The sequence below is a fragment of the Oncorhynchus kisutch genome, unplaced genomic scaffold (genome assembly GCF_002021735.2).
Source record: "Oncorhynchus kisutch isolate 150728-3 unplaced genomic scaffold, Okis_V2 scaffold1425, whole genome shotgun sequence".
Taxonomy (NCBI): Eukaryota; Metazoa; Chordata; class Actinopteri; order Salmoniformes; family Salmonidae; genus Oncorhynchus; species Oncorhynchus kisutch.
In genome coordinates, this window is record NW_022263370.1 from 40001 (window position 1) to 60223 (window position 20223).

Genomic DNA, 20223 nt, shown 5'->3' on the forward strand with positions numbered 1-20223 from the left:
GTGTTTGATAACCACGTATCAATGAAACTCTCAGACAGTAAATGTCAACAGCAAAGTTTGAGCCAGTTGAACCTGATTGTGTTTGTCATGGTGACCACACTGTTATGTAACAGTATCTCCTCATTCCGTGTTTCACTCCTCCTTATTTCTCTCTCTATCTTCTCAACCCTTCATCTCTCTCCTCTCATCCCTCTGTTCTCTCTTGCCAGGAAGTGATTGTAAGTTCTTCACTCATAAATAACTGTCTGATTAAATAGCTTCTCTATTAGTAAGGGGAGACAGGGAGAAACTGTCTGATTAAATAGAGTATCTATTAGTAAGGGGAGACAGGGGGAAACTGTCTGATTAAATAGAGTATCTATTAGTAAGGAGAGACAGGGAGAAACTGTCTGATTAAATAGAGTATCTATTAGTAAGGAGAGACAGGGGGAAACTGTCTGATTAAATAGAGTATCTATTAGTAAGGAGAGACAGGGAGAAACTGTCTGATTAAATAGAGTATCTATTAGTAAGGAGAGACAGGGGGAAACTGTCTGATTAAATAGAGTATCTATTAGTAAGGGGAGACAGGGGGAAACTGTCTGATTAAATAGAGTATCTATTAGTAAGGAGAGACAGGGGGAAACTGTCTGATTAAATAGAGTATCTATTAGTAAGGAGAGACAGGGAGAAACTGTCTGATTAAATAGAGTATCTATTAGTAAGGGGAGACAGGGGGAAACTGTCTGATTAAATAGAGTATCTATTAGTAAGGAGAGACAGGGAGAAACTGTCTGATTAAATAGAGTATCTATTAGTAAGGGGAGACAGGGGGAAACTGTCTGATTAAATAGAGTATCTATTAGTAAGGAGAGACAGGGAGAAACTGTCTGATTAAATAGAGTATCTATTAGTAAGGGGAGACAGGGGGAAACTGTCTGATTAAATAGAGTATCTATTAGTAAGGAGAGACAGGGGGAAACTGTCTGATTAAATAGAGTATCTATTAGTAAGGAGAGACAGGGGGAAACTGTCTGATTAAATAGAGTATCTATTAGTAAGGAGAGACAGGGGGAAACTGTCTGATTAAATAGAGTATCTATTAGTAAGGAGAGACAGGGGGAAACTGTCTGATTAAATAGAGTATCTATTAGTAAGGAGAGACAGGGGGAAACTGTCTGATTAAATAGAGTATCTATTAGTAAGGAGAGACAGGGGGAAACTGTCTGATTAAATAGAGTATCTATTAGTAAGGAGAGACAGGGGGAAACTGTCTGATTAAATAGAGTATCTATTAGTAAGGAGAGACAGGGGGAAACTGTCTGATTAAATAGAGTATCTATTAGTAAGGAGAGACAGGGGGAAACTGTCTGATTAAATAGAGTATCTATTAGTAAGGGGAGACAGGGAGAAACTGTCTGATTAAATAGAGTATCTATTAGTAAGGAGAGACAGGGAGAAACTGTCTGATTAAATAGAGTATCTATTAGTAAGGGGAGACAGGGAGAAACTGTCTGATTAAATAGAGTATCTATTAGTAAGGGGAGACAGGGAGAAACTGTCTGATTAAATAGAGTATCTATTAGTAAGGAGAGACAGGGAGAAACTGTCTGATTAAATAGAGTATCTATTAGTAAGGGGAGACAGGGGGAAACTGTCTGATTAAATAGAGTATCTATTAGTAAGGGGAGACAGGGAGAAACTGTCTGATTAAATAGAGTATCTATTAGTAAGGGGAGACAGGGGGAAACTGTCTGATTAAATAGAGTATCTATTAGTAAGGAGAGACAGGGAGAAACTGTCTGATTAAATAGAGTATCTATTAGTAAGGGGAGACAGGGAGAAACTGTCTGATTAAATAGAGTATCTATTAGTAAGGGGAGACAGGGGGAAACTGTCTGATTAAATAGAGTATCTATTAGTAAGGGGAGACAGGGGGAAACTGTCTGATTAAATAGAGTATCTATTAGTAAGGGGAGACAGGGGGAAACTGTCTGACTAATAGATACTCTATTTAATCAGACAGTTTCTCCCTGTCTCCCCTTACTAATAGATACTCTATTTAATCAGACAGTTTCCCCCTGTCTCTCCTTACTAATAGATACTCTATTTAATCAGACAGTTTCCCCCTGTCTCCCCTTACTAATAGATACTCTATTTAATAAGGGGAGACAGGGGGAAACTGTCTGATTAAATAGAGTATCTATTAGTAAGGGGAGACAGGGGGAAACTGTCTGATTAAATAGAGTATCTATTAGTAAGGGGAGACAGGGGGAAACTGTCTGATTAAATAGAGTATCTATTAGTAAGGGGAGACAGGGAGAAACTGTCTGATTAAATAGAGTATCTATTAGTAAGGGGAGACAGGGGGAAACTGTCTGATTAAATAGAGTATCTATTAGTAAGGGGAGACAGGGGGAAACTGTCTGATTAAATAGAGTATCTATTAGTAAGGAGAGACAGGGGGAAACTGTCTGATTAAATAGAGTATCTATTAGTAAGGGGAGACAGGGAGAAACTGTCTGATTAAATAGAGTATCTATTAGTAAGGGGAGACAGGGAGAAACTGTCTGATTAAATAGAGTATCTATTAGTAAGGGGAGACAGGGAGAAACTGTCTGATTAAATAGAGTATCTATTAGTAAGGGGAGACAGGGAGAAACTGTCTGATTAAATAGAGTATCTATTAGTAAGGGGAGACAGGGAGAAACTGTCTGATTAAATAGAGTATCTATTAGTAAGGGGAGACAGGGAGAAACTGTCTGATTAAATAGAGTATCTATTAGTAAGGAGAGACAGGGGGAAACTGTCTGATTAAATAGAGTATCTATTAGTAAGGGGAGACAGGGAGAAACTGTCTGATTAAATAGAGTATCTATTAGTAAGGAGAGACAGGGGGAAACTGTCTGATTAAATAGAGTATCTATTAGTAAGGGGAGACAGGGGGAAACTGTCTGATTAAATAGAGTATCTATTAGTAAGGAGAGACAGGGAGAAACTGTCTGATTAAATAGAGTATCTATTAGTAAGGGGAGACAGGGGGAAACTGTCTGATTAAATAGAGTATCTATTAGTAAGGGGAGACAGGGGGAAACTGTCTGATTAAATAGAGTATCTATTAGTAAGGAGAGACAGGGAGAAACTGTCTGATTAAATAGAGTATCTATTAGTAAGGGGAGACAGGGAGAAACTGTCTGATTAAATAGAGTATCTATTAGTAAGGGGAGACAGGGGGAAACTGTCTGATTAAATAGAGTATCTATTAGTAAGGGGAGACAGGGAGAAACTGTCTGATTAAATAGAGTATCTATTAGTAAGGGGAGACAGGGAGAAACTGTCTGATTAAATAGAGTATCTATTAGTAAGGGGAGACAGGGAGAAACTGTCTGATTAAATAGAGTATCTATTAGTAAGGGGAGACAGGGAGAAACTGTCTGATTAAATAGAGTATCTATTAGTAAGGGGAGACAGGGAGAAACTGTCTGATTAAATAGAGTATCTATTAGTAAGGGGAGACAGGGGGAAACTGTCTGATTAAATAGAGTATCTATTAGTAAGGGGAGACAGGGGGAAACTGTCTGATTAAATAGAGTATCTATTAGTAAGGGGAGACAGGGAGAAACTGTCTGATTAAATAGAGTATCTATTAGTAAGGGGAGACAGGGGGAAACTGTCTGATTAAATAGAGTATCTATTAGTAAGGGGAGACAGGGAGAAACTGTCTGATTAAATAGAGTATCTATTAGTAAGGAGAGACAGGGGGAAACTGTCTGATTAAATAGAGTATCTATTAGTAAGGGGAGACAGGGAGAAACTGTCTGATTAAATAGAGTATCTATTAGTAAGGAGAGACAGGGAGAAACTGTCTGATTAAATAGAGTATCTATTAGTAAGGAGAGACAGGGGGAAACTGTCTGATTAAATAGAGTATCTATTAGTAAGGAGAGACAGGGGGAAACTGTCTGATTAAATAGAGTATCTATTAGTAAGGAGAGACAGGGAGAAACTGTCTGATTAAATAGAGTATCTATTAGTAAGGGGAGACAGGGGGAAACTGTCTGATTAAATAGAGTATCTATTAGTAAGGGGAGACAGGGAGAAACTGTCTGATTAAATAGAGTATCTATTAGTAAGGGGAGACAGGGGGAAACTGTCTGATTAAATAGAGTATCTATTAGTAAGGGGAGACAGGGGGAAACTGTCTGATTAAATAGAGTATCTATTAGTAAGGGGAGACAGGGGGAAACTGTCTGATTAAATAGAGTATCTATTAGTAAGGGGAGACAGGGGGAAACTGTCTGATTAAATAGAGTATCTATTAGTAAGGGGAGACAGGGAGAAACTGTCTGATTAAATAGAGTATCTATTAGTAAGGGGAGACAGGGGGAAACTGTCTGATTAAATAGAGTATCTATTAGTAAGGAGAGACAGGGAGAAACTGTCTGATTAAATAGAGTATCTATTAGTAAGGAGAGACAGGGGGAAACTGTCTGATTAAATAGAGTATCTATTAGTAAGGGGAGACAGGGGGAAACTGTCTGATTAAATAGAGTATCTATTAGTAAGGGGAGACAGGGGGAAACTGTCTGATTAAATAGAGTATCTATTAGTAAGGAGAGACAGGGGGAAACTGTCTGATTAAATAGAGTATCTATTAGTAAGGGGAGACAGGGGGAAACTGTCTGATTAAATAGAGTATCTATTAGTAAGGGGAGACAGGGGGAAACTGTCTGATTAAATAGAGTATCTATTAGTAAGGGGAGACAGGGGGAAACTGTCTGATTAAATAGAGTATCTATTAGTAAGGAGAGACAGGGAGAAACTGTCTGATTAAATAGAGTATCTATTAGTAAGGAGAGACAGGGGGAAACTGTCTGATTAAATAGAGTATCTATTAGTAAGGGGAGACAGGGGGAAACTGTCTGATTAAATAGAGTATCTATTAGTAAGGGGAGACAGGGGGAAACTGTCTGATTAAATAGAGTATCTATTAGTAAGGGGAGACAGGGGGAAACTGTCTGATTAAATAGAGTATCTATTAGTAAGGGGAGACAGGGGGAAACTGTCTGATTAAATAGAGTATCTATTAGTAAGGGGAGACAGGGGGAAACTGTCTGATTAAATAGAGTATCTATTAGTAAGGGGAGACAGGGAGAAACTGTCTGATTAAATAGAGTATCTATTAGTAAGGGGAGACAGGGGGAAACTGTCTGATTAAATAGAGTATCTATTAGTAAGGGGAGACAGGGGGAAACTGTCTGATTAAATAGAGTATCTATTAGTAAGGGGAGACAGGGGGAAACTGTCTGATTAAATAGAGTATCTATTAGTAAGGGGAGACAGGGGGAAACTGTCTGATTAAATAGAGTATCTATTAGTAAGGGGAGACAGGGGGAAACTGTCTGATTAAATAGAGTATCTATTAGTAAGGGGAGACAGGGGGAAACTGTCTGATTAAATAGAGTATCTATTAGTAAGGAGAGACAGGGGGAAACTGTCTGATTAAATAGAGTATCTATTAGTAAGGGGAGACAGGGGGAAACTGTCTGATTAAATAGAGTATCTATTAGTAAGGGGAGACAGGGGGAAACTGTCTGATTAAATAGAGTATCTATTAGTAAGGGGAGACAGGGAGAAACTGTCTGATTAAATAGAGTATCTATTAGTAAGGGGAGACAGGGAGAAACTGTCTGATTAAATAGAGTATCTATTAGTAAGGGGAGACAGGGGGAAACTGTCTGATTAAATAGAGTATCTATTAGTAAGGGGAGACAGGGGGAAACTGTCTGATTAAATAGAGTATCTATTAGTAAGGGGAGACAGGGGGAAACTGTCTGATTAAATAGAGTATCTATTAGTAAGGGGAGACAGGGGGAAACTGTCTGATTAAATAGAGTATCTATTAGTAAGGGGAGACAGGGAGAAACTGTCTGATTAAATAGAGTATCTATTAGTAAGGGGAGACAGGGGGAAACTGTCTGATTAAATAGAGTATCTATTAGTAAGGGGAGACAGGGGGAAACTGTCTGATTAAATAGAGTATCTATTAGTAAGGGGAGACAGGGGGAAACTGTCTGATTAAATAGAGTATCTATTAGTAAGGGGAGACAGGGGGAAACTGTCTGATTAAATAGAGTATCTATTAGTAAGGGGAGACAGGGGGAAACTGTCTGATTAAATAGAGTATCTATTAGTAAGGGGAGACAGGGGGAAACTGTCTGATTAAATAGAGTATCTATTAGTAAGGGGAGACAGGGGGAAACTGTCTGATTAAATAGAGTATCTATTAGTAAGGGGAGACAGGGGGAAACTGTCTGATTAAATAGAGTATCTATTAGTAAGGGGAGACAGGGGGAAACTGTCTGATTAAATAGAGTATCTATTAGTAAGGGGAGACAGGGGGAAACTGTCTGATTAAATAGAGTATCTATTAGTAAGGGGAGACAGGGGGAAACTGTCTGATTAAATAGAGTATCTATTAGTAAGGGGAGACAGGGGGAAACTGTCTGATTAAATAGAGTATCTATTAGTAAGGGGAGACAGGGGGAAACTGTCTGATTAAATAGAGTATCTATTAGTAAGGGGAGACAGGGAGAAACTGTCTGATTAAATAGAGTATCTATTAGTAAGGGGAGACAGGGGGAAACTGTCTGATTAAATAGAGTATCTATTAGTAAGGGGAGACAGGGAGAAACTATTTTGTATATTTTATTCAGAGTCCAGTTTTGGTTAAGTGATCATTTGTATTTCCCCTCTGCGTGTATGCTAGGCTACAACCCGGGTATGGGCGAGGGGACGGTCTAAAGTTATACTGTTACATATGCTAGGCTACCACTGCAGAAAACTTCATTTGCATGCCACTGCCAGTCACTGAATAGAAGGGAGGTGCCAGCAGTCAAATCCTGGAGAATTTGGGATTCACTTTCAATTGAATCCAGTTTAGTTGATTTCTGTAATTCAAATTCTATGATATCCCGAAGCCCAAAATCAGAAACTATATCAAAATAAATATGATTATCTTAAATCATGTCATATTTTTGCATGTTTTTGTTATGTTTTTGCAACATACTAATGAATCATCCTAAGAATACTTCAAGAACCACCTTATGGACACTTAATAGAAACATTTCATCCCTCCATCTCTCCCTCCTACAGGTAATGATGCACCAGATGTTGACTGTCTGATCCTGGCTGGGCTGAGTGCAGTACCCCGGGACGCCCCAGTGGTGGCGATCAACGCTGCTAAATACTCCTGCCACAGTGCTGCAGGCCTGGGGGCTGTGAGGGAGTTTTCTGAACACATCCTGCTGCTCAAGAAGAAGGCCAAGTCTCAGATGGAACAGGACCGCATCCACAGAAATACATTCTAAACTCTAGAATGTGTTCTAAAGTCACAGAGATCCATTCTAAACTCTCGAATGTGTTCTAAAGTCACAGAGATCCATTCTAAACTCTAGAATGTGTTCTAACGTCACAGAAATACATTCTAAAGTAGGGATAGGCATTAGAAATAATATCATGACATTTTATCGGATATCCAGATAGTTTTAATCATGGACACTTGTTTGCTGCGCAGCCTGCAGGACTCGGGAGATACTGTGGGGACAGGGACCAGGGGTGTGCGACAAAGGAGGGAGAGAAAAAGTAGCCTCTGACTCGCGCTAGTTAGACACTTGTAAATGCCATAGGTTATCTATCATCCAATATGGCAGTGCATGTCTTTACTGTCCTGATCTACAACAACCCTGTTCAGAGTAAACAGCCTATACTGAAGGTTGCTCATTGTAGGCTACTCCTCATTTAGTTTACTTAATTCTGTCATTTTAATTCAACTTTTCTTTCATTGCTTAGAGATCTCCCACTTCACGTTGCTACACATGGAGCCTCTGACTGTAGTGTCAACAACAGCAGGCTAAGTGAAATCTGTGTAGGCTAATACCGTATGTATTTTTAAAATATATTCACATTTGTGATATTTTATTAAATGAAGAATTCCAAATGTCATGAGTGTAGAAATGTCCCATAGATAATTTTATTCCGTTAAGATGAAGCCTTGTCATTGTTGAAATAGGCATGTGTATACGAATACTAATGTCTGTTTGAATAACTGCTCATTGCTAGTTTTTACAGGTTGTCAGATCAAGGTAGTTTGGGTTTTATTTCGCTACAGGTTGTGTTGACAAAAATGAATGTCTTTATTTTAAATGAAGTAGTATACAGGAGGCCTTTAATTTACTTGAGATTGATTGTGTTTCTCTCCACTTTTTCATGTTCTGTCTTAATTTGGGGGGGAAAGTATTAGGACATTAACATGGAGTTGCACTGAGATTTGGGGTGTTTACTTTTGTATTTTGCCTGCAATTTGTTTGTCAAATTATAAATGATCATAAACGTAAGAAACACTTTCTTATTCCCCTGCTTTAATCTGAACTATTCTAGAAATGACTTTAGCCTTAACTCCATACCACAATCTTGAAGGTGCATCTGATGGGGTGGTTCACATACATCTTGCCACCAGATGGCAGTGTAGCGCCTCATCAAACCTCAGTTGGGAGGAAAGAACTGGATGACAACATTAACCTTGTACAACCATCAAGAAGTTTCACATGCTTTCCTGTTCAGGCTTTCACTCAGTTGTAGCAAGATCCAACCAAATACTTGTAAAACAACACACGTGATCATACAGTATAAGAGATTTTCATTTATAGCATTGTGTGACGATTTCCATCTATCCATGTTGCAGAGATCAGGACAGCCAGCAAACGTGTGGCGAGCTGGCATTTGTCCAAGAACTATTGATTTGGTTACATAGATTAGTGAGAAAATTGACAGGGCTACTCAGTGCTTGGAGAGGAAACATCCAAGTGGATGAGAAGGCATATGAAACATGGCTTCAGTTCATCAGAAGAGTTGACACTGGTAGTGGAGTGGTCATCCCCTCTTAATCAGGGAACAGGGGGGAACTTGGCTGTAAATACAAATAGCAGATACATTCCATTACAGCAGCTCCATCATAGGTTTGGGAAACAAGTTTCTCCATGAAGTTAAACTCTGACATCTCAGAATTCACAACGTGAAACACGGGCTGCCCATCTCGCCCACTTGACTCATCAAAGTAGGCCAAGAAACATTCCTGAATAAAGCCCTGATCATCAATGTACCTGACAATAACTAACAACTGTGAGTCACAGTTTGTCTGTGGTTTCATCCATTTACCATGCAAAACAATGTGGCGTATCAACCTATTTTAATGGATGATGCGATGGAAGCTATGAAATCATTCTGAATGGCTCAGCAAGTAAAGCATCGTACAGTGTAATTACCTCTGCTAGCTCAATGAAGCTCACTGGATGTATAAATATGAAGCTTGGCGTTTAAAAACTCACTACCAAATATGGTAGTGAGAGAAGATGGAACGAGGTGGATTTTGGCCTACATTCTGAAAAATGTCATTTATTAAACATTTTCCCAATACAGTTTTATGTTCCCAAAACTAGAATCTGTTACGAACAGAGTGGAATAAGTTTGGTAGACTTTATTCTTTGCCAAAGTTTTTTTATATCGCGTTTCTTTAGAAGAAGTGCAAAGTCGAATTGAGTTATTGCATACGTGCATTTCACACAGTAGGCGTTCCCTAACGGAAATATGCAGATGTATGCTAGAACGGGCCAATAGGATCTCGCTAGCTCGTGCTTGGCTCTGCCCACCTCCTTGCCTGTTCTGCCCACTATGACTAATCTGTTCCCATTGGAAACGACAGGCTGTGGTCTATCTTAGTTTAGTTATTAACAATCTTTGCTGGTACTGTAGGTAGCTAGCTACTTGCTAACCCAACGGAAAAATAATTTTCTAAAACCAAGTAAACAATATATAATCTACCTCTGTGTCCTGTAGTTTGAAAAAACACATTGAGCTATCACTATTCACAATCTATCCAACACATCAAGCTTCTAAGTGAAACATGCATAATACTAGGTTCATTCTCTAATCTTTTGATTGGATGGACAACAGGTCAACTCATACTGCAAAAGCTTTGATTGGTTGGAGGACATCCTCTGGAAGTTGTCATAATTACCATGTAGATGTATGGAAGGGGGTGAGGAGCACGAGCCTACTAGATTTTGTATTGAAGTCAATGTAGCCAGAGGAGGATGCAAAATAACTGTCTCCTGGCTACACTGTGGTGCTATCCTAGTGGGTTCTGTACTAATGTAGTCTAATCTACTAATGTAGACCTTCATTGCAAAACAGTGCATTTTAATCAGGTATTTGATGACATTTGAATACATGTAAGTACAGTTTTATCTAAAAAAATACTAACTTTTTTGTTTGATTTGTATTATTTATCTGAAATTCACTGAGTAGAACGGTCCTCCCCTTCCTCATCTGATAATCATCCACTTCTTATGAAGGGGAATATCAACTCAGAGTTTTTAGTTGTGATGGTTGTTTAGCAACAAAACCGATGTGTGTGCAATTATGGGGCAAAACAGACAGGTACATTTAGATTGTTGACAACATGTAAACTATATTTAGTCTCGAATATTTATTGAAAATATAAATACATTTGCAAAACGAGGACTTGTCTCTCAAATACATTGTTACAGTTGTTGGTTGGTTAGCTAGCTAGCGAATTTGAGCCATATTAGCATAATTTTATTTTGCTTTTGGAAAGGTTTTTATTATTGCATTTCCTTTAAAAACAGGTCATACATATTTTTGTACATCATGTTATACACATAAGAACGGCATAAAACACAGCATTTGAATATTACATTTAAATTAGTTAAAAAGTACATATTGTTAAAAACAGTATAAACAACCACGAATAAAAGTACTTTTTCTTGTGAAACATCCAATCCGTAAAAACCATTTAAAACGTGTACAAATTATTTAACAAAAGTAAAACATTTTTAAGACATTTGACTCAGCCCCCCTTCTTACCCGTTTTGCCTACTATGACTCATTTGTTCCCATTGGAAAGGACCGGCTGTCTTGGGTTAGTTATACACATCTTTGATAAGACCCTCCGATAACCACTTCCACCGAACCAGCAATACTGCCAGTTTAAAAGCGAAGCGGAATCCCATGTTTTATTTTTTAGTGTGCACAATTTCACACAAAAGAATGGAGAGGCATGCCTAATAAAATGCCACGTGGATTTGTTTGTCGGATTTCGAGACTTGACGCATGTAAAAGATGAAATACCTCCCAAATTAAATGGTTAACTGTTATTTAGGATTATATCTTGTAAAACGACAGGGGGATTTTGTTCATTAGAATTTCATGCTCGTTTTACTTTTTCAAATTGGAACATGAATTGACTCATTCAAGTAAGGAGTGTGTCCCAAAATGGATGGGTTTATAGAGCCCCACAGTGGGGCGGCAGGTAGCTTAGTGCTTAGAGCGTTGGGCCAGTAACCGAAAAGTTGCTAGATTGAATCCCTGAGCTGACAAAGTAAACTTTTGCCGTTCTGACCCTGAACAAGGCAGTTAACCCACTGTTCCTAAGCCATCCATGAAAATAAGCATTTGTTCTTAACTGACTTGCCTAGTTAAATAAAATTCATACACCCATAAAACCTAGCGGTCAAACAGGGACATTTTCCACCATTCATTTTTCTCATAGAGCATTTTTGAAAGACTTAAAATAAGGGCTGTGTTTCGTGTAGGCTTACCCTGGAATGACGTTTGGTTGATGACCATGCAAATCTCTCTCGGTCAAGGTGACTTTGATCAATATATTTGTCTCTTTTTACTCTCAGATTCAGAAATGATCATTAGCATCAAAGTAGACATGATGCAAGACTACAAATCGCTGCAGTATTGTTTCAATTTAAAAATTGCACAAGACAGTTCACAGCAGGACCGTCACCAGAGTTTCATAAAATTCGGGGCTGAGGGGTTTGTGGGTCCGAGAAAAAACTAGCCTTTTCTAAAAATCCTTTCCTGCAATTCTACATTTCTAAAAATTCTTTCCTGCAATTCTACATGACTGGAGACATTACAATAATATTTATTTATACCACACAAATGATCGAAATGACAACTCGAAAGCAACTCTGACATTTACAGACTGAGATCAACAAAACGAACGACTCATGTCTTAAATGCAACCAACAGATTTTACACCTATAATATGAGTGGGAAATTATAGTCCACCAACGTTCCACACCTATTCAAACAGATTTTCCCGCGATTGTATTTTGAAATATTGCGAAATACCTTCTAGCTGCTGCATGCTGTTCATTGACAGCCACAACTCAACAATCAGCTGTTTTATATTTTCCGAGCGAGATGCCCAATTGCAGGATTCCTGACTGTAAACTCGGCCTATGCGCTCATAATGTGACAAACAAAACACAATCTAAAGCAATAAGCTTTTGATCCTCTGTGGCTAAATTATGATGGTGTAGTATTTGCAATGATTTAATTTATTTATAGAGGAGTAATTATTTAATTTGGCAAATGTATTTCAATTTATCTGCAGCACCTCCAGCATCCCTTCCTGCAGCGCTATATTTTCTTCCAGCCTTTCTTCCAAGGCCAAATAAATGAATCAACCCTTCTTATTATTCATTCAATTGATTGTGGTCACTAACCCCATATGAGATTATTGTGTGTTAGGCCTACTGTTAAAATAATATTTAAGACAATCATCTATCAACAAGTAGCCTACAATTACGATAATAAATTCAGTAAGTCAATGAAGCCAATAACTATATTGTTATTGAAACGATGTAGGCCGTATGAGCTTTTAAAACAATAAAAACATACGTCAAATGACTCGAATAGCCTATGGGAAAAGTGTACAAATGTCTATTCGCATCAGTAGCCTAAGTGACTGAAATGCATCAGGAAAGTTGAGGAAAACATCAGGGAAGCTTATCAGGTAGGCTATGGGCCTAATATGTGTGTAGAGAAAATCTGCATTGCTTTAAATTGCGAGACTAATGATCATGAGCACTCACATCAATTTAGCTAACATTTCCAAGCCTAATTATAACCACATATCCAAACGGAGATTCAGTGAAAACTCAAATCTGACATGATTTATTTATCAAGATGAGTTCCCATGCTTGTCTCAAAGCAGCGAAATGACTGTCCCAATCAAAACGGTGCTGGAACGATCAGTTGACCACACGTCTTGACATTTATTATAACCAGAGGTGTAGTGGTGTTTTGTTAGGCGCCCTATTAAGCCATCATTTCTGAATGAAAGTTTGTACCGTAATTAAGCCTATTGGTTAATTAGAATATACATACAATGCATCATCCAAATTGCATGATTGCCTATGCCTACACATACTGTAAGTGGCGAAAGGAACATTTTATATATTTTCAATCCTAAAACACAAAATTAGGCCTACCTTATCATAAATTAGGCCATCATCAGTGTCAATCGTGAATGATAATTCTTCACATTTTACAGGTGAAACGGCCATGCTGCATGCAGCCAACCATTTGATCCCAATCAGTTTAATGGGTATATGCATTTAGAATTTCTGAATGATGTAAGGGTGGCTAACCTGCCTAACTAATTGAATTTTAGAGCAGATGGAGTTAAACACAACCACAGCATCAGAAAAAAAAACATTTCAGCACAATCATCCTACATTGTCATAAGACATGACATGGTGTTTTTTTTATAACAGTAGCCTGACATTATATTCGGTTTGTTATGTAAAATACTAATTAATCATTAAGTGATCTTGAAAAATATGTGCACCAGCACCCCTGATTATAATGGTTGGATGACTTTGGAAGCTTCACCTAATCAAAGCTCTATGAACTAAGTGGTACAATTTATTTTACACCACTGCAACAGCAGAGTAAAATATTTGGGACTGACCCAAATCATTCTGGGCTAAAGCCCAGAAAGCCATGTCCTGGTGATGTCCATGGTTAACAGAATTGTCAATTTAAAGATATTTAGCCAATTTATTCATCACTACATTTAGCTAACATTAGATAGTTAATTGATTTGGCAGTCTCGTCCAGATCATCATGGTATTTGTAGTTCTTTATGATTAGCCACATTCCCAGCTAGTATTACCATTTCATTTTGGGGAGGTAAATACAGGTGAATATATTGATCAAAGTCACCTTGTCCTAGAGAGATGTACACGGTTATCAAAATGTCATGCCAGGGTAAGCCTACATGAAACACAGCCCTTATTTTAAGTGTTTCTTAAATCCCCTATGGGAAAGATGAATGGGGGAAAAACAATTGGAACCGTTTCCTTGTTTGACCGCTAGGTTTTATAGGTACTATGACTCATACTGTGGTACTCTATTGATCCCCTAGTCACTCTCTGGGAGTTTAGTCAGCAACACGTGACAGTGGAGTGCCCACTGAGAGAGTTGTTCGGGGGAGGGCATGGTTTGGGATTCAAATGCACATCAAAGGCATGTCAACAAGGTAGCATGATGCATCTTCCAGAAACATACATCTCTTTTCCATAAAATATATGTTCCAATTTTCGAACCAGTTTTCATTGGGAAGGCAGATAAAGCATTTTTTTTAAATGTATGTTTAATAAAAAAGCAATGACTTTTACATGTAAAAACACAGAATCATACTCATTCCCACCGGTGCTTTATCTAGCCTGTCACTGATTTTGAGCGGATTTTGCCGCATTCACATACTAATCGGAACAAGGAAACTCTGACATTTCCGACTTGCTATCTGGTTGTAGTTATACACCTGCCACGTTCAACCATTTTGCAAGTCGGACATTTCAGAGTTTCAGAGTTCCGACTGGCACATGAACACGGCATTTGAACCTGGCTCACGCCCGGGAGGTAGCCCGGTTCCAAAATGAATGCAATCACGTTTTACCCGATATACCTCCTCCGACCCGGGATACCCGGATCAGATAATCGAATCCCCTCATTGAAGCGCGATCATCGTTTTCTTGACTTTGCCAGTTAACCCGTTACCAGAGTAAATTCTGTAAATAGTTCAACTGAAATTGTTACTATGGCATGAAAATGAATCGTTGTTGAAATTACCTCCGAGTAAAGCTAGCAGGTCTACGCCTCTTTTTTACTGTGCACATGTAACATTTGTAGGATTTCCTTCACACAGTTTAAGCCGTAGTAGGTCATGTAAACTAAGTACGTAGCTAGCTAGTTACAGTGAGTTAGAAAGCAAGGTGCTAGATACTTCAGACGACTGCTATCCATCGCTACCGCTACAAGACTATTGTCTGCCCACCCGGCTACTGATCCTTTCAATGGCTGCTGCAAACAAACGTACGCTTTCGGGCATCGAAGATGTGAGAGACAGAAAAGCAAAGGTTATTAAAGACAGCGGTGAGAAGAGACACATCGCAGCCCTGATCCTGGCGAGGGGAGGCAGTAAGGGGATCCCCTTGAAGAATATCAAAATGCTCGCCGGTGTCCCCATCAGCGGATGGGTTCTGAGAGCTGCAGTGGACTCCAAACAGTTTGACAGGTAATTCAGTTCAATCTAATAGTCAAATGTATTTCTAATCTGGCTACGGTATATGGACTTGCTCTGACGCCTTTGTTAATAGTAACGTTAGTTAGCTGCACCAAATGCATGCAATTATTGTTTATTAGTGATAGTCGATGCTGTTTATGATGCATCTGTCATAACCAAGGGAGAAAGTTCAGTAAGACTTGCCAAATGTCAATACACTTGTTGGTGTTTTGTGTAACAGATGTCTCTCTTTCCATTCACCACTGTTTGGAGGTTGGAAATATGTTGCGGGTGGATGAACGTGCGCAGGTAGCCTTGTAAAGGAGCCATTTGAATATGATTGTTTGACAATCAGATGAAAACATCATGACTGGTTGTGTTTATGCCACAATAAAAGGTAATAGATTTTAAAAGTCAAATGACAAATCTTTATGACTAGGCCCACAGAGATGTTATTGAATTAATAGGGATTCTGAGTAGAACTATATGATTAGGACCCACGGCCGATGTTGTGCCGAAAATCTCCCCCCTGTCAGAATCCCCCCACCCTTCTAATGTCCTTACTTTTGTGGATAGAGTCAAATACTTTCTGTGGTACACATCAGAGTGAAATACTTTCTGTGGTACACATCAGAGTCAAATACTTTCTGTGGTACACATCAGAGTCAAATACTTTCTGTGGTACACATCAGAGTCAAATACTTTCTGTGGTACACATCAGAGTCAAATACTTTCTGTGGTACACATCAGAGTCAAATACTTTCTGTGGTACACATCAGAGTCAAATACTTTCTGTGGTACACATCAGAGTCAAATACTTTCTGTGGTACACATCAGAGTCAAATACTTTCTGTGGTACACATCAGAGTCAAATACTATCTGTGGTACACATCAGAGTCAAATACTATCTGTGGTACACATCAGAGTCAAATATTTTCTGTAGAATGCACATCACATCAGGATAGGCAACCGAAATGAATAATGAATGTGTGTGTGTTATATTAAACATGGAGGGAGTCTAATGTTGGCAAGCAATAAACATTTCAGAACAACTATGGCTGAATTATTATCCTTACACTTTCAAACATACTAGTAGAATAAGACATGGGAGAGATGACGAATTTTGACAAAGAGATTTATTTATAGACTAATACAAAATAAACTGCAGACAAAAATGATTTCTGCTACTAAAATCAGTGAAATGTAGGCTAAACTGACAACGGGGTGAAGAGCAAAAATCTCAACTAGCAAGTAAGTCGCAGGGGGGGGAGAATTCTGTCATAGGGGAGATTTTCGGTACAACACCGGCACACCTAGAGCGGTGTTTTGACCTGGACGGCATTTCCCGAACCAAACTGACCAAGACGTACATCCAACAAAACCTAACACCTCACATTATTCTGCCCCAAAACAATGATACTTGGCTAATCTATCCCTATTAATTGAGCTTTTCACTTTCTGAAAAGAGTTTATGTTTAAACCCAGGCAGCTTTTAGGGAAGCAATTACGTTGTTGAGTTAAGCAACGGATGAGTAGCCAGCAGTTAAAGATGACATTTTTCTACTTCGTGGGGTCTCTGTCTGGGTGGAAAGGTAACTTTTGAAACTACCATGCTTAGATTCATAATGTCTAATATTTAATGATTTGCAAACCGTAACCGTTTCGTTGCAAACATTACACTCTGGTTTGATATTGGAGAAATATGGTAAGAAAACCTATTCCTCTGTCCATTCTTCCCTGACACGTCTATTTGCATTTCCACCTTTCTTTTTAAACTTTTTCTGAGTGACATTTTGTCTTGACTGCAAGCTGTTTTAGCCCAATCAAGGCACAAAGGAAAATAACAAAATAATTTAATAGAGACATTAGTGATTTTAGCAGTGTAATCAGATTGAAAATATTAGGATATGTTATTGACATTATATAGCCTAGTAACCAGATGTGTTAAAATGTGTTTAATTTGTAGTTTAATCATGAATGGGACCTCTATAATGTTCTGTTCTACAACTATTAGCTGAGAAAAAAACTGGCCTAAGGCCAAACCTATTGCCAACCCCTGCATTACACTATTCTAGGTTAGGGGGATAGTGGCCATTGTTTTTGTCTTGCCTAGGGCAGCAGAACGTCCAGAACCGGTCCTGTTAGGCCCATGCATTGTTTTAGTACACGCATGTTCACACATAGGAGGTTCCATACTGAGAAGAAATAACATCTACTTTAACTCCTGGTCATAACTATACATTAGTAACTGTTTGGTGTATAAATATGTATACCCATGTCAGATTCTTATTGAGAGAGTTTGTCTGAAAGTTAGTGTACAGTCTCTGAATGGACTCCCTGGTTTGGGCTCGGCCACACAAGACTGGATTACACTGATGCAGCCTACTTGTTACAAAGCCTGAGGAATCAACTTGTTCCGTTCTTTCTCCCAGTGTGTGGGTATCAACTGACCATGATGACATTGAGAAGGTAGCCAAGGCATGGGGAGCTCAGGTTCACCGCAGGAGCCCAGAGGTGTCCAAAGACTCCTCCAGCTCTCTTGACACCATCCAGGAATTCGCCCGATTAAACCCAGGTAGGGGGTGAATGTCAAGTGTATTTCCTTGATTCCTTGTGTCCTCTCTCCTTTTCTCCTCAAGATGCAGTAGAGGAGGAGATCTGAGTGGAGGAACCTCAGATCTTCTGCTCCAATGTGCTTTGAGAAGGAGCCAAGGAGGGAGGCGTGAGGAATCAAGCTAGCTTGGCTAAGGCTCTGGGACGGCATGGATCAAGCATCTCAGAATAGGAATACTGATCTGGGATCAGGTCCCCCCTGTCCATGTAGTCTTATTTGTTGTGATCTATGAGCTAAATCAGCACTCCAACTCCGAGACACTTGAAACATACGACCTTCAGGGCCGCAGAGCCTGCTGCTGTTTTTCCTTCCTGCTTTTTAATCAGAACCTGAGAACACCAGTCTGGGAAACCAGGTGTGTAGTCTGACTCACCCCTCTCCAGCCAATCAGTGACAGTTATTGTGCCCCCTGCACAGTTGCTCACATGATAATGCTCTCATGCTGTTTTCTTTTAAGTCAATTTCTAATAACATAACCCTAATCCCAACCCTAGGAAAGTGTTGCATATCAATCAATCAATCAATCAATCACATTTCTTTATAAAGCCCTTTTTAGTCCGCAGAAGTCACAAAGTGCTTATCCAGAAACCCAGCCTAAAACCCAAAAGACTAAGCAATGCAGATGTAGAAGCACGTCTGGTATTAAGAGTTTCTGGTGGTAGATTGTTGATAGTGTGAGAGCGGCTATAGACAACCCATGAATAGGGTGCTATCCAAAGGAAGTGGGTCCTACTCCATGGATACAGATGTCAACAGTAACCATGTAGATGTATTCATGTGTCATATCATATGTGGCTACCTGATTAAATAATGGATAAATCAAATATCTGTTGTGTTGTCCTCCTCCAGAGGTGGATGTGATCTGTCACATCCAGGCCACGTCTCCCTGCCTGCACCCCTTCCACCTGAAGGAGGCCCTGGAGATGATCACCAAGCAGGGCTTCACGTCCGTCTTATCCGTGGTCCGACTACACCACTTCCGCTGGCAGGAGGTGAAGAAAGGAGGTACAGGACAGCCATGTGTTATGTTTAGGACCTTACACTTATTATCAGTTAACTGGAGAGGTTCCAACAAACTTAATGTTCAGGTCTGTCAGGAGATCTGAAGGGTCAGTCCCTTCACTTGTCCTTTATACCGCTGCACAAACAAGTCTCCTCAGCATGACTAAGCAGACACAGATACAAGGAATGAGTATCAGGGTGGGAGAGTGAGGGAGGTTATCTTGTATCTAGGTCCTCTTCTGCTTAACTCACACCCTGTGAACAAACCATAAGCACATCGCAACTTAATAACACAAAACAACAATTCTCATTGTCAGACAGTTTACAGAACATGCCAACCTTGAGAAAGAACACAATGTGTACAGCATATAACATTTTCCACTACACTGTGCCTGAGGAAAAACTGTCCCTCACTTAGGGTCAGGAGTTTGTCCTGACCATGTGACCAGAGCCAGGAAAAACTCTAGTGCCCTAGATATTGTGTGTTTGAAAACACCTACCCATCATATCTTGATGTAAGATGCTAATGCTCAATGATAATGGATTGTGTTTATAAGAGCGTCTGCTAAATGACTGACATGTTTGTCACGCCCTGACCTTAGAGACGTTTTATTTCTCTATTTGGTTAGGTCAGGGTGTGACGTGGGGTGTGTATTCTATGTTTTGTTTTCTATGTTTTGGCCAGGTATGGTTCTCAATCAGGGACAGCTGTCTATTGTTGTCTCTCATTGGGAATGATACTTAGGTAGCCCTTTTTCCCTCCTTTCAGTGTGGGTAGTTAACTTTGTTAGAGGCATCGTAGCCCTGTAAGCTTCACAGTTGTTTTGTTGGTTGACATTTTAAATAAAAAGGAAAATGTACGCGCTCCACACTGCACTTTGGTTCACTTCTTTCGACGGCCGTGACATATGTACAGTTGAAGTCGGAAGTTTACACACACTTAGGTTGGAGTCATTAAAACTCGTTTTTCAACCACTCCACAAATTTCTTGTTAATAAACTATAGTTTTGGCAAGTCGGTTTTGGCAAGTAATTTTTCCAACAATTGTTTACACACAGAGTGAATTATAAGTGAAATAATCTATCACAATTCCACTGGGTCAGAAGTTTACATACACTAAGTTGACTGTGGCCTTTAAATAACTTGTAAAACTCCAGAAAAGGAGGTCATGGCTTTAGAA

General features: G+C 39.2%; 2 protein-coding genes across 2 annotated transcripts in view; both read left to right on the forward strand.

Annotated features, from left to right (window-relative positions):
• LOC116366308 (N-acylneuraminate cytidylyltransferase-like) overlaps window positions 1-8391 on the forward strand; it is a 16288-nt gene extending 7897 nt beyond the window's left edge. Inside the window, exon 8 of the mRNA XM_031818488.1 lies at window positions 7135-8391. Within this exon, the coding sequence (XP_031674348.1) occupies window positions 7135-7349 (215 nt within the window). The 3' untranslated portion in view covers window positions 7350-8391. The remainder of the gene's footprint in view (window positions 1-7134) is intronic.
• Window positions 8392-14866: 6475 nt separating this feature from the next.
• LOC116366307 (N-acylneuraminate cytidylyltransferase-like) lies at window positions 14867-19046 on the forward strand (the record flags this gene model as incomplete). Its single annotated transcript, XM_031818486.1, has 3 exons — window positions 14867-15439; window positions 17860-18002; window positions 18891-19046. Coding segments are annotated over exons 1-3 (520 nt in total), but the record flags the coding sequence as incomplete, so codon positions are not given.
• Between the last annotated feature and the right edge of the window lie 1177 nt (window positions 19047-20223).